Raw genomic sequence first — 12,163 nt, 5'->3', positions numbered from 1 at the left:
TCTTTGGTGCCAACCACACACGTGACGTTTGGAGACTGGATGGCACTGCATACGACCCCAAGAATACCATCCCTACAGTCAAGCATGGTGGTGGCAGCATCATGCTGTGGGGCTGTTTCTCTGCCAAGGGGCCTGGCCATCTGGTCCGCATCCATGGGAAGATGGATAGCACGGCCTACCTGGAGATTTTGGCCAAGAACCTCCGCTCCTCCATCAAGGATCTTAAGATGGGTCGTAATTTCATCTTCCAACAAGACAACGACCCAAAGCACACAGCCAAGAAAACCAAGGCCTGGCTCAATAGGGAAAAAGTCAAGGTGTTGGAGTGGCCTAGTCAGTCTCCTGACCTTAACCCAATTGAAAACTTGTGGAAGGAGCTCAAGAATAAAGTCCACATGAGACACCCAAAGAACCTAGATAACTTGGAGAAGATCTGCATGGAGGAGTGGGCCAAGATAACTCCACAGACCTGTGCCGGCCTGATCAGGTCTTATAAAAGACGATTATTAGCTGTAATTGCAAACAAGGGTTATTCCACAAAATATTAAACATAGGGGTTGTATAATAATTGACCCACACTTTTATGTTTAAAATTTAATAAAATTCAACAGAGCAACATAACTTTTTGGTTTGTAAGATTTATGCTTCTGTTCATAAAACCTACTCTCGTTTGCAGTTTGAAGGCTCTAACTTATTTGCATCTTATCAAACCAGCTAAATCTGCAGGGGGTTGAATACTACTTGTAGGCACTGTAACTACTATAATACTGCCCCCTATGTACAAAAATATAACTACTATAACACTGCTCCTATGTACAAGAATATAACTACTATAATACTGCTCCCTGTGTACAAGAGTATAACTACTATAATACTGCTCCTATGTACAAGAATATAACTACTATAATACTGCCCCCTATGTACAAGAATATAACTACTATAATACTGCCCCTATGTACAAGAGTATAACTACTATAATACTGCCCCCTATGTACGAGAATATAACTACTATAATACTGCCCCCTATGTACAAGAATATAACTACTATAATACTGCTCCTATGTACAAGAATATAACTACTATAATACTGCCCCCTATGTACAAGACTATAACTACTATAATACTGCCCCTATGTACAAGAATATAGCTACTATAATATTGCTCCTATGTACAGGAATATAATTACTATATTACTTAATATGATAAAGGTTACTTATTTTCTTCCCACCAAGATATTTATCTCCATTATCCACACCTTACAGAGACCTGACATTGAGATAATAAAAGAAAAGCCTACACAATACAATCCCCCGGTAATTATGGGCTATAAGCCAATGTCTATAAATGCCGGGCACAAGGCTTAGTAACCAGAGGCCTCTCATGAAATCCACTGCAGCATCATGAAAAATAATATAGTACTAGAGCCGGGAAAGACAATACCAAAACAATCATCAAATTTCTCGGATTCATAATTGAGAGTATCAGTCTCTGCCTCGCTTTCTGCATTGATCTGCAGTCATCCCCCTCCTCCATGATTCCCCACAGCTCGGATACACTAAAGACTTATTACAAACCTGCTATTTAGAGCTCAATAGCTGAAATCCGAGAGCCGTCACTGCTTGTCACTCTAGATCAGGTATTAATCCCTACCCAATGCCCCCTCCGTCACTCGTCAGATACATCAGCACCCAAATACATAATGTCCCCTATAATCCACGTAAAGTATACGTGCAGACAGACGCCTACACGCTGAATATGAATGCAGAAAGCGTGTCATCTCTGCCCTAATTAGCGATAGCGTTAAAATGTCTAACTCTTAAAGAGAGAAAAAAAAAGTGAAAAATTTAAATGAAAAATGTGAAAAAACAAATAAAACTTCTGCTCACTTTCATGTTTTTTTTTTGCCTTGGAGGATTAAAACTGATATTTTTCCATGACTACTTGCAAAACATCCACTCACCAGCTCGAAAAAATAAAAAAATTGGGAATGAAAAGATACGTAGGGAGCAGGAGAGGACAATGATTTCCATCCGCGCGTTCCTAGAGCTTCTCTCAGCTGGGTTAAATGCCAGATCTATATTGAGATTTTGCTTTCCTGCTATGCAGAGGCTTCCTGGCGACAGTGTGTGCCGAGCGCACCACAATCCCACTCGTGGCCGCGGCAGGGAGCCTTAACACGTTCCGCGCAGAAACGGAGTGAAAGACGCCAACCTGCTGCAGACAATATGGCCACTAAAGGCTTGAAGAAATCACAGTCTTTGTATTATACCCAATGTAAAAAGAGAAAACCACTTTCCGGCCACCAACTCATTTTTGCCCTGACTTGGTACTGGTAATGAGGCACCAAAAATCCAAAAATCAGTAACAGCTCACATATAATATACTGTGTGTAAGCCTGGGGGCCATACACATAGGGTAGCTTTCATGAATCCCTCTATACACATGCACGCTCTTTTCAGCAGAGCATGCATTCTTTATGAAAGTGTTGGAAGCCGTACTTATCAACTCGGCCTTCTTATGGGCAAGGATGGGATACTCTGGATTCAAAAGGAAAAGGAGGGGTATAAGAGGAATAACCCAAAGATAAAGCAGGGATATGGGGAAAACAATTTCTACAACTATGGAGAAAGCAGCTGCCAGAATACTCTGGTGGCAGCTCATCTCCGTTGAGTACAAAAGAACCAGGCAAGTTAAACTCCCCCAACCAGATACCCTGGGGTCCTATGCATGGTGGGCCGGTTTCCCCCAGTTCCTCACTTTTATGAAGTTTCAGCAAACACATAAAAAATAATGAGAAATAAAAAAAAAAATTGTAGTACACAACTTGACCACTAGAGGCACCATTTCATTGAACGCTATGGCATATAAAAAATGAACATTTTACTTTTTAATATTTTTTTTAAAGAAGAACTAAACCTCAAATCGTCAGTATATTAAGGAAAACTATCTATCTATTGCCCACCTAATGCATAGGAATGTTTTCTAGAGGGAATAAGAAGTGATCATTAAGGAAGGAAAGTTTCTGGACTTTCTGTGACACGATCTGACACTGGAGTCAATCGTTCCCTTGCCGGAGACGGCAGATAACAGAATATAGCACATGACATTAATTGCTGCTGTGAATGGTGACGTCAGAATTAACGCCAACGCCGCTTTAAATGGCGTCTCTGTACTTGTTCTCGTGCAGTGATTAATCAGTATAAAATCAAATCAAGCAAAATACAAATTCCAGGATCCGTGAGCAGAACACGCAGAGAAGTGACAGAGTATTTGGGCGATGAGAACAAAGGAGAAAAATAAAAAATCTGCCCCCCACATATCAGTCAGGCTGATAAAAGCATTGTTCTCGTGAGCCCACACCTGTCACAGGAAGAATGAGAAGTGACAGCCGCTCCGGCACATCCCAGATCTGATTAGTGGAGACGCTTTGCGCCGCTCACCTCCGAAAGTCAGCTATTTAAAAAAAAAATATGTGAATACTAAATAGACATTTTTTTCATAATTTATCCATAAGTATTTGATAGTTAAAGGGGAGGAAAACACCTTAATAATAGTGTCACTGTGCATCATACAGAATAACAAAAAATAAAAATACATTTTTTAATTCTCACACTGACCACTGGGGCCTTTTTTTTCAGACTAATTTCCAGTTTCAGGGAATACACTTGTACATTAGCAGCAATGAACAGACTTCTGACCCTATCTATTGTACTGACGCATCTAATGAGAGTGTGCAAGGTCACTGTGAAAGGAGGGGGGAGGAGGGTCAGCCGTGACACAGTCTATTGTGATTGGTGGATCCAGCATTATCAGAGGTGTATAGAGATGTTACCAGTCATTGTAATCCTGCCTCTGCTGATAAAGACTCTTCCTAAAAGAACAGCAAATAGGAGTCTAAAATAGCTGCAGCGACCAGAGTAAAAACTGCAAGATTGCCATTTGTTTTGGTTTTTTTTTTATTTCAAATCTTGCTTCAAATCTTTTTCAAATTGTTCTCTGTTATCAGCCCTTACAATTGTTCAGTAGGATGGGCTATACTACTCCAATGACCATCATATTATATCTCAGAGAACCTCCAGGAGATATCTATATCCATATGCAAGAGTGTAGATGGAGAAGGAGCCACTGTGACATTTTCTCCAGGTGTTGGGTGTTGAGGAGCGGGGTATGTCAACAAGCCAGGGTGAGGGCAGAACATAAAACCTTTTGGCCCAGAGGATGGACTGCATGTGTTACCAATATCGACCGCTCCTCTTACAACATGGAAGTGATAGAAGCTGCTATGAGGCCTTTAGTGCCTTGTGCCTCAATTACATCCACACAACTCTGCAATGCCCATACATAGGACCTTCAAGCACATGTCAGACCGTCCAGGAGCTCAGACATGACAGGAGAGCATTTTGCATACTCCTGAAGCTGTTACAATGATGCAAATCTGCATTCACAAGCAAATGATCAGAGGGATTCAGCTCAGAGAGCAGCTGCCACTTGGTCATCCACCGGCCCATCACAAGTTTAGATAAGTGCTATTATGGCACTCTTCTTACCTTCTTCATCCTGCCACTGCGAGTACCGGCAAAAACCACCGTGTGTCCTCGATAGTCGTACGCTGCCACTGATGTCATACCATCCTCCTTATCAACGAAAAGCGGGGTCCCTTCAATGGTGACGGTCCCTCCAAGAGGCTGATTAAAATCCTGACCACAGAAATTGTCATCTATCTGCAGGGGCTGAAAGGAGCAAAAACAAAAACACAAATTAAAAATTAAAGAAGAAAAATATATATCAATAAAAAAAAAATAGTAAGATCTCTGCGCTGTAAGCGAATAGGATTTTTTGCGCCTTCTCACAACTCACGGAGTCCAATCTAAACAATTCTCTCCTGCACTGATACAGTGTAACAAACCATCAGGAAGAGAGACAGGTATGTGCTTCTGTAGAGTATTGTACAGACCAGCACTTCTCACACTTTTTCTACTGGGGTCCCACTTTCCGTAGTGGAAACCCACACTAAAAATTAGTATGGAGTTTAAAAAAACAAAAGAAACAAAAAAAAAAACCTGCAATACTCATAGGTGCAACGAGAATAAAGTATGAGCATAAACTGGCCACATCTGACCTGTTGACAGGTCCCGTATAAGGCCAGCTTCAGGAATCCGACATTTCGGCTATGTTCACATGTTACGTTTTTTTTTTTCTGCAAACATAACCTGCTCTCCTGGCAGTAAAGAAGTTGCTTATAAACAGCAGATTTTGCTGTTTTTTTAGTGCATTTTTTTCTCTGGGGATTATGTGTGTCATTTATCTACAGTACATGTTTAATAAAGTCGGTTTCAATCATTAAAGAAGCAGCAAAAATGTAAGGTTGTGGGTTTTTTTTTTTACATTTTCTCATTGCTTCCTATGGTGAAAAAATCTGCAAAAACACTGAAAGAATTGAAGTGCTGCAGTTTTTCAATACAGTCAAGAAAAGAATAAGCAATCGTGTGCATGAGATTTATGAAATATCATAGCTTTTGCTATTACTGTAAAAAGCAGCTTTTAATTTGATTTGAATAAAAAAAAAAAAAAAAAAAAAAGCAGCAAAAACGCAACGTGTGAACATGTCCTTCCATTCAAGGTGCAGAAAACTTAATCCAGACCGGCTGTGGATCTCATGACCCGAACTCAGCCACAAAGGCTTACACAAGGCCCCCACACTCAGCAAATGTAACAAAACGTCAGCTGTGACAGGTATTACAGGACAAAAGCTTCTAACAAAACTGTTACGCAGGTACTTAGGAATTGGCTTTTGTGGTCACTTTAAATACGAGTACGATACAAGTTCCCCTATTGACATTTGAGGGTCCCATTTTTTAGGTTTTAAGGTTTTTTTGCAGCTTTTTTTTGTTTTTAATTTTTTGCAACCTTTATTCCTTAACAAATTATTAAATAATCCACAGAGTTTTTGTGAAATGCAGCACACTGGAGCCATTTTTCTGGTACAAAAAAAAAAAAGAAAAAATAGTCAAAAATAACCAAGGCACTTAAAAACTTTTTTCTTTTTTTTTTATTACGTTTTAAAGTATGGGTCATGTGACACTTCTGAGCCGCCATACAAACGCCGCCATTTTCAATCTGTCATTGACGACTTGTGCATGAAAAAAAAAAAATGACATTTGCAGCAGAGCCCAGGTCGCTTCTGGGCACGACCCCTTTAAATGACTTACTGCAGTTTTTCAGAGCAGGCGCTCAAAGTAAATGGAGCCGATGATGTAAAATTTCCGACAGAATTAACCCCGTTAGCGATATGTCTGTAAAGTAATAATTATATCAGCCATTTTAGTACCACAATGGCTCCCCGCAGAGATCTGAAATTGGTTTACAGATAGGAAACCCAGGGTTCGTAATAAAATAGTCATTTCCCTCTAAATATGCATTTGCCCATTTTTTCATAGCGGAGGGACATAATGAGGTAAAAACTGTGAACAGAGAGGAAAGCAGCTCAATTAATGGCTTCGTAAGTGACCGCTAATTTACAGAAAAGCTTTTCTGTCATGAGCAAAGATGGCAAATACCAAGAAAACATGGAAAGGTCTTTGTTTTTTTTGTTTGTTTTATATATAAAGTTGATTGAATGGGCCTTGTCGTCCATGGCAACCATTGTGCAGCTTTTATTTTACCACTGCAGTGTTAGAAGTGAAGTGAGGGCAGAGAGTTCCTCCATAGCAACCAATCAGAATGCAGCTCTTATATTTCAGTACACTGTATAAAACAGCTGGACATTGGAGGAGATGCAAAATGTACCCGAAACTGGGCACCCATAACAGCTAGAAAGTGGCGTAAACAAAGTATGATGTGATTCATTCAGACAGAAAGGTCCAAAAAACAGTGAACAACAATTCCCAGAGCAAAAGATTGGTGGAAAGTAAGCCAGAGGAAGAACAAGCTAATACAGGCCCTGGACCCCTAAATAAAGGATCCAAGCCGGACCTCCTAAACTAATGGAGGGCCCGGGCCGGACCGCCTAACCTAATACAGGCTCCCGGTCTAGACCCCCTCAACTAATACAGGACCCGGGCCAGACCCACTATACTAATACACGGCCCGGGCCGGTCCCCCTAAACTAATACACGGCCCGGGCCGGTCCCCCTAAACTAATACAGGGCCCGGGCCGGTCCCCCTAAACTAATACAGGCGCCCGGGTCGGACCCCCTAAACTAATACAGGCGCCCGGGTCGGACCCCCTAAACTAATACAGGGCCCGGGCCGGTCCCCCTAAACTAATACAGGCGCCCAGGCCGGTCCCCCTAAACTAATACAGGGCCCAGGCCGGTCCCCCTAAACTAATACAGGGCCCGGAAAAGAACCCCCTAAACTAATACAGGGCCCGGGCCAGTCCCCCTAAACTAATACAGGGCCCGGGCCGGACCCCCTAAACTAATACAGGCGCCCGGGCCGGACCCCCTAAACTAATACAGGCGCCCGGGCCGGACCCCCTAAACTAATACAGGCGCCCGGGCCGGACCCCCTAAACTAATACAGGGCCCGGGCCGGTCCCCCTAAACTAATACAGGCGCCCGGGCCGGACCCCCTAAACTAATACAGGGCCCGGGCCGGACCCCCTAAACTAATTCCACAGGCGCCCGGGCCGGTCCCCCTAAACTAACACAGGGCCCCGGCCGGTCCCCCTAAACTAACACAGGGCCCCGGCCGGTCCCCCTAAACTAACACAGGGCCCGGGCCGGTCCCCCTAAACTAACACAGGGCCCGGGCCGGTCCCCCTAAACTAACACTGGGCCCGGGCCGGTCCCCCTAAACTAACACAGGGTCCGGGCCGGTCCCCCTAAACTAATTCCACAGGCGCCCGGGCCGGACCCCCTAAACTAATACAGGGCCCGGGCCGGTCCCCCTAAACTAATACAGTGCCCGGACCGCCTATGCTATACAGGCCACAGCTAACACGGACCTCAGGGAAGACCCCCTAAGTCAACACAAACTCCAGGTCACATGAAGCACAAGCTTATAAAGGCCACAAGTCATCCTGCCTAAAATAATACAGACCCCAGGCTGGTGCCCTTAAGACAAAATAGACCCCAGACCAGACCCCTAATACAATATAGTCCCCAGACTTCCTAATACAATACAAAGTGCCTTAAATACAGGTCTAATGTGCCACCAATAGCGAATGGGATTTACACAACACTGTTCATAGGAATAAATGAGGCGGTTTTGAGTCAGGAGACCACATTTGGACTGGGAATTGTGGACGGAGCACAAAATATACAATATGGATATGTGAATTTAGCCTAAGGAAGAGAAAAGCATCCACATATCTAGCACACAGCGGCAAATCTCTCCTGCAGCATTATCATTATGATAAATTTGGCGCAGTTTTGACCTTTCCGATCTAGTTGTTTACAAATAATAGGATCATATTCATTTATTTCCCTCGTATTCGCAATAATACAATTTACAAAATGTTTTGGTTTTCACTTTCAAGGGTTAATTTGGGCAACTACGCTCGGTTTAACACCTGCTTCAAAGTTCAAAGCACCGCTCCCCGAATACAGAGAAATTAAGGCTGAACAAAGCCGCGTTAATCACGGGAAGGGATTTTTTTTTTTTACACAATATATTCCTGTGATAAAAGGAGGCAGCGAGGCGTTCTAGACGTGGGGAGTGTCGTTGGGGAAAGGGCAGATGGCAGGTGTCAGGGTTACAACTAAAAAAAAGTACTGAATCTGAAAAGCAAATACGGGGTGCTAGCGATACATAGACAGGACGGATCCTGCAACGGTCACCCGGCTGACCCAGAACCCTGAACGGCTGCGTAGCAACATCACAGCTAATGGTCGGGGGCCTGTAATAGAAAACAGCATGGACCGACTGGCCGAGCGCCTGCACTGGCACGGGGGGGGGGGGGGGACTGGCCGGGCGCCTGCACTGGCACAGGGGGGGACTGGCCGGGCGCCTGCACTGGCACAGGGGGGGACTGGCCGGGCGCCTGCACTGGCACAGGGGGGGACTGGCCGGGCGCCTGCACTGGCACAGGGGGGGACTGGCCGGGCGCCTGCACTGGCACAGGGGGGGACTGGCCGGGATGTCTATAAAGGTTAATGGTCTGGGGTCTGTATTAGGGGAACTGGTCTATTGAGAGTCCTCCATTAGCTAAAGGGGTCTGGCCTGGTGGGTGCATGAGTTTAGGATTCTTTTTTCTTATCTACAGAGTCTTTATTATGTTGGCATACCTCCCAACATTCACATCTCCATCTTAAGCTGCACCCTCAATAAATCTTTAAAGGGAAAAAAAAAAAAAAAAAAAAAAAAAAAAAAAAACCTACAAAAATGCCCATTTTTGGTTACATTTAATGAAACCATGCTGATACATAAGGTCCATTGTGGACAATCTGAGGAAAAATTAACAAATGTTTGGAGGAGACGGTCAGTATTTCATAATGTGGTCTCCGGTCTAATCATTTTGGAGTGTGATGAAGGGGGTCACACACATTACTTGTGATTCAGATGCATTAGGCTGGGGTTATCCTCTAGATAAATGGGCATTTAAAGTGACAGTGACAATTATTACAGTTGGGGGACAGAGCAACAAATTGAGAAAGGGTTAACCCATCCTGGTTCACTGCCCCTTTATTTCACTGGATGATCCAGTCCAACTCTGCCCAGCTGCTCTGCCTGCCGACTTGGCTAATATTTATCATGGCTGCTGCAGCGCGGTGCCAGGTTGCACGGGGCCTTCTTGTTCCCAGACTATTTTTTTCTGCATGATACAAAGGACTATCTGGCAGGTGCAACCGGGGAGGGAGGGAGCGGAGGGGAAATTTGGCTTTATCCTGAGGGACAGCAAATTACGCAGCTTGTAAGGGAGCAGATAAATACTAATCTTTAGCGCTGTGATGCTCCGCTCTGTGCAGCGAGGGTTTAATGTGCGTCTGCGGATCAGAGCTCTGCGCACAGTAAAAGTGCTGATAATGAATCGCTTTGGCCAGAGGGAGAAATGTCAGCGCTGCCTGCCAATAGGGATGGCACTGTCCCTTGTAACGCCATTTACTCACTTCCAGATCGATGCACTGCAGTACGGTAAATCCCTGCTGTGGCGAGACATAAAAAATAGCCGGCATATATACACATCTATATATCCTGCAAACATGAGACCCAGCGTCGCCTCTACTGTCAATAACGGGTTACTCCCTCTCATGAATCCATTGCAGTGACCATAGGGGTCACTTGGCTTTTCACATACCCCCAAAACTCTATTTAAACCATTAGATTTTATTATGGGTTTCCTTTAAGTAATCGACATGACTACAAGCTTAACGGAGTGGTCACCAATGCGGTAAGGAGTGTCCCTTTAAGAAGAGGGAGATGCATCACTGCAATGGACGGATGCCTTTCTTTTTATGATGTGCTAGCGTTGCAGACAGGGAAGAGGGGGCGGCATGTTACAATGCGCCTGGCACCGATCCATAGATCCATCTTGCCATTAAGTGCATTGTGACTGTATTAATACAGGGACACAGGGAAGAGGGGAGGTAGCGGATGGCGTCACTAGACACCGCTATATAAATCAGCCCCGGAGTGACCTGTGCGAGAGAGGCTCAACCTAAAACATCAGTCTGGGTATGTGCAGGTATAGAAGATAGTGAAGTATGGTGACTGGCTGCCCGGGCGCTCGTTAATCAGGAAGGGGGGGGGGGGGCTAAAACGCGTCAAATCAATGACCATCACACCATAAAGCCGCAGCCAAGATGACACTAAATCTTAGACTAAAATCCTATTTGGACATGATCAGGTCAGGTATGCACTAAATTTAGGGGTACAGAGGTCAAGGCTAAAACAGGCCTTGATGGGAGAGGTCGACCTGTCACTTGCCATAAATATATAATATTTTTACCTGGTGTAAATGCCGCTGTTCTCCTGAATCCGGCGATGGTTTTCTTTTGTTCTTGCTCCTCTCCGTTCCAGAGATATGGCCCCTTCTTCCCTTTGTATAAATCTAGTCTTTTAACCAAATGGGCTAGTCCTCAACAAGATGGGCACGGAAAAAGATTTAGGACCACGCCCAGTTGACTAACAAGACTAGATTAGTATACAAAGAGGAGGAGGCCATATCTCAGGAATGGAAAGGTGCAGGAACAAAAGAAAGACATCGATGGATTCAGGAGAAAAGCATTTTTCATCTGGCATAGAAAAAATATATATATTTATGGCAAGTGACAGGACCTCTAAGCCACAAATGGGAAAAGTGGCCTCAAATAATCATGTACCATAAATAATAATAGCAGGGGTGTAGCTTGGCGTTCCTTAACCCGAGCAGGTTGTGTTAACCACCACGGCCCTGTATCTATATATTGGGGTCTTGTGGGAGCCAATGAAAGGTTCCCTGGAGCCGATGCTGCATTGGGGCCCTTGAGCTGCCAATGATCTCTCTACCGCTCATGGCAGATGTGATTGATCTCTATAAAGTGAGGACGACCCATGGCACCAAAGTTTATCATTGAGCGCTTCATATTCCCCAAATAACCACGGCTCTCGCCCACCTCTCGGATCCTCCAGACCCCTGCAGTTCCACGCACAGATGAGTTAATATTCTGCAGCGCTCCTGCTCCAGCAAAGCCTCCGAGCGACACAAGCTCATCCAGTCGGCGTTAAAAGGGGATGGCAGGAATGGAGTAGGGAGCTGGGAGGTGCGGTGATCCGTGAAATCACTTTATATCACTGCCACCAAGGGATGATAGATGTTGCCACAACAACCACAGCTCCCATCGGCGTCCTGACTGGCAGTTCAAAGGGTTTTAGGGAATGTGACTGTGCGGCAGGGGAGCAGAGGGATTGGGCAATGCCAAAGGGTTAACATCAAAGTTCAATGCGCTAAATACACATATAAAAAGAGGACAAAAGTACCAGAAAAAATATTAACTCCAAGACATCTAATTCTTCTTGAAGGGTATTTTCAAGACATGCAAAAAAAAAAAAATTGTGCCAATGGAGGTAAATGCCATAAAAGACCTCTCTGAAGAGGTAATTTGCATATAAAAGACCCCATTACTCTCCTCAATTACTCCGCAATTAGAAAAGCAGCATTACAGCTGCCCAATGGTTGCACATGGTATCGTAGCACCTATTAAAGGGGCATTCCTACCCTGTAAAGTGACGGCTTTTCACT

The 12,163-nt window shown here is 44.3% G+C and overlaps 1 protein-coding gene across 4 annotated transcripts in view; it reads right to left on the bottom strand.

Moving 5' to 3' along the window:
- Positions 1-12,163, bottom strand: part of PLXNA1 (plexin A1) — a 305,584-nt gene that overhangs the window by 241,280 nt on the left and 52,141 nt on the right. For all 4 annotated transcript variants that reach the window (XM_073644943.1, XM_073644947.1, XM_073644946.1 and 1 more), the window contains exon 3: positions 4,548-4,730. In XM_073644943.1, coding sequence (XP_073501044.1) covers positions 4,548-4,730 — 183 coding nt within the window. The remainder of the gene's footprint in view (positions 1-4,547; positions 4,731-12,163) is intronic.

This window comes from Phyllobates terribilis, unplaced genomic scaffold (assembly GCF_046119375.1).
Source record: "Phyllobates terribilis strain yellow unplaced genomic scaffold, ASM4611937v1 Scaffold_8__6_contigs__length_399053987, whole genome shotgun sequence".
In the NCBI taxonomy this organism is placed as follows: Eukaryota; Metazoa; Chordata; class Amphibia; order Anura; family Dendrobatidae; genus Phyllobates; species Phyllobates terribilis.
Note: the sequence above shows the minus strand (reverse complement) of the source record. Positions and strands in the feature narration are given on the sequence as shown.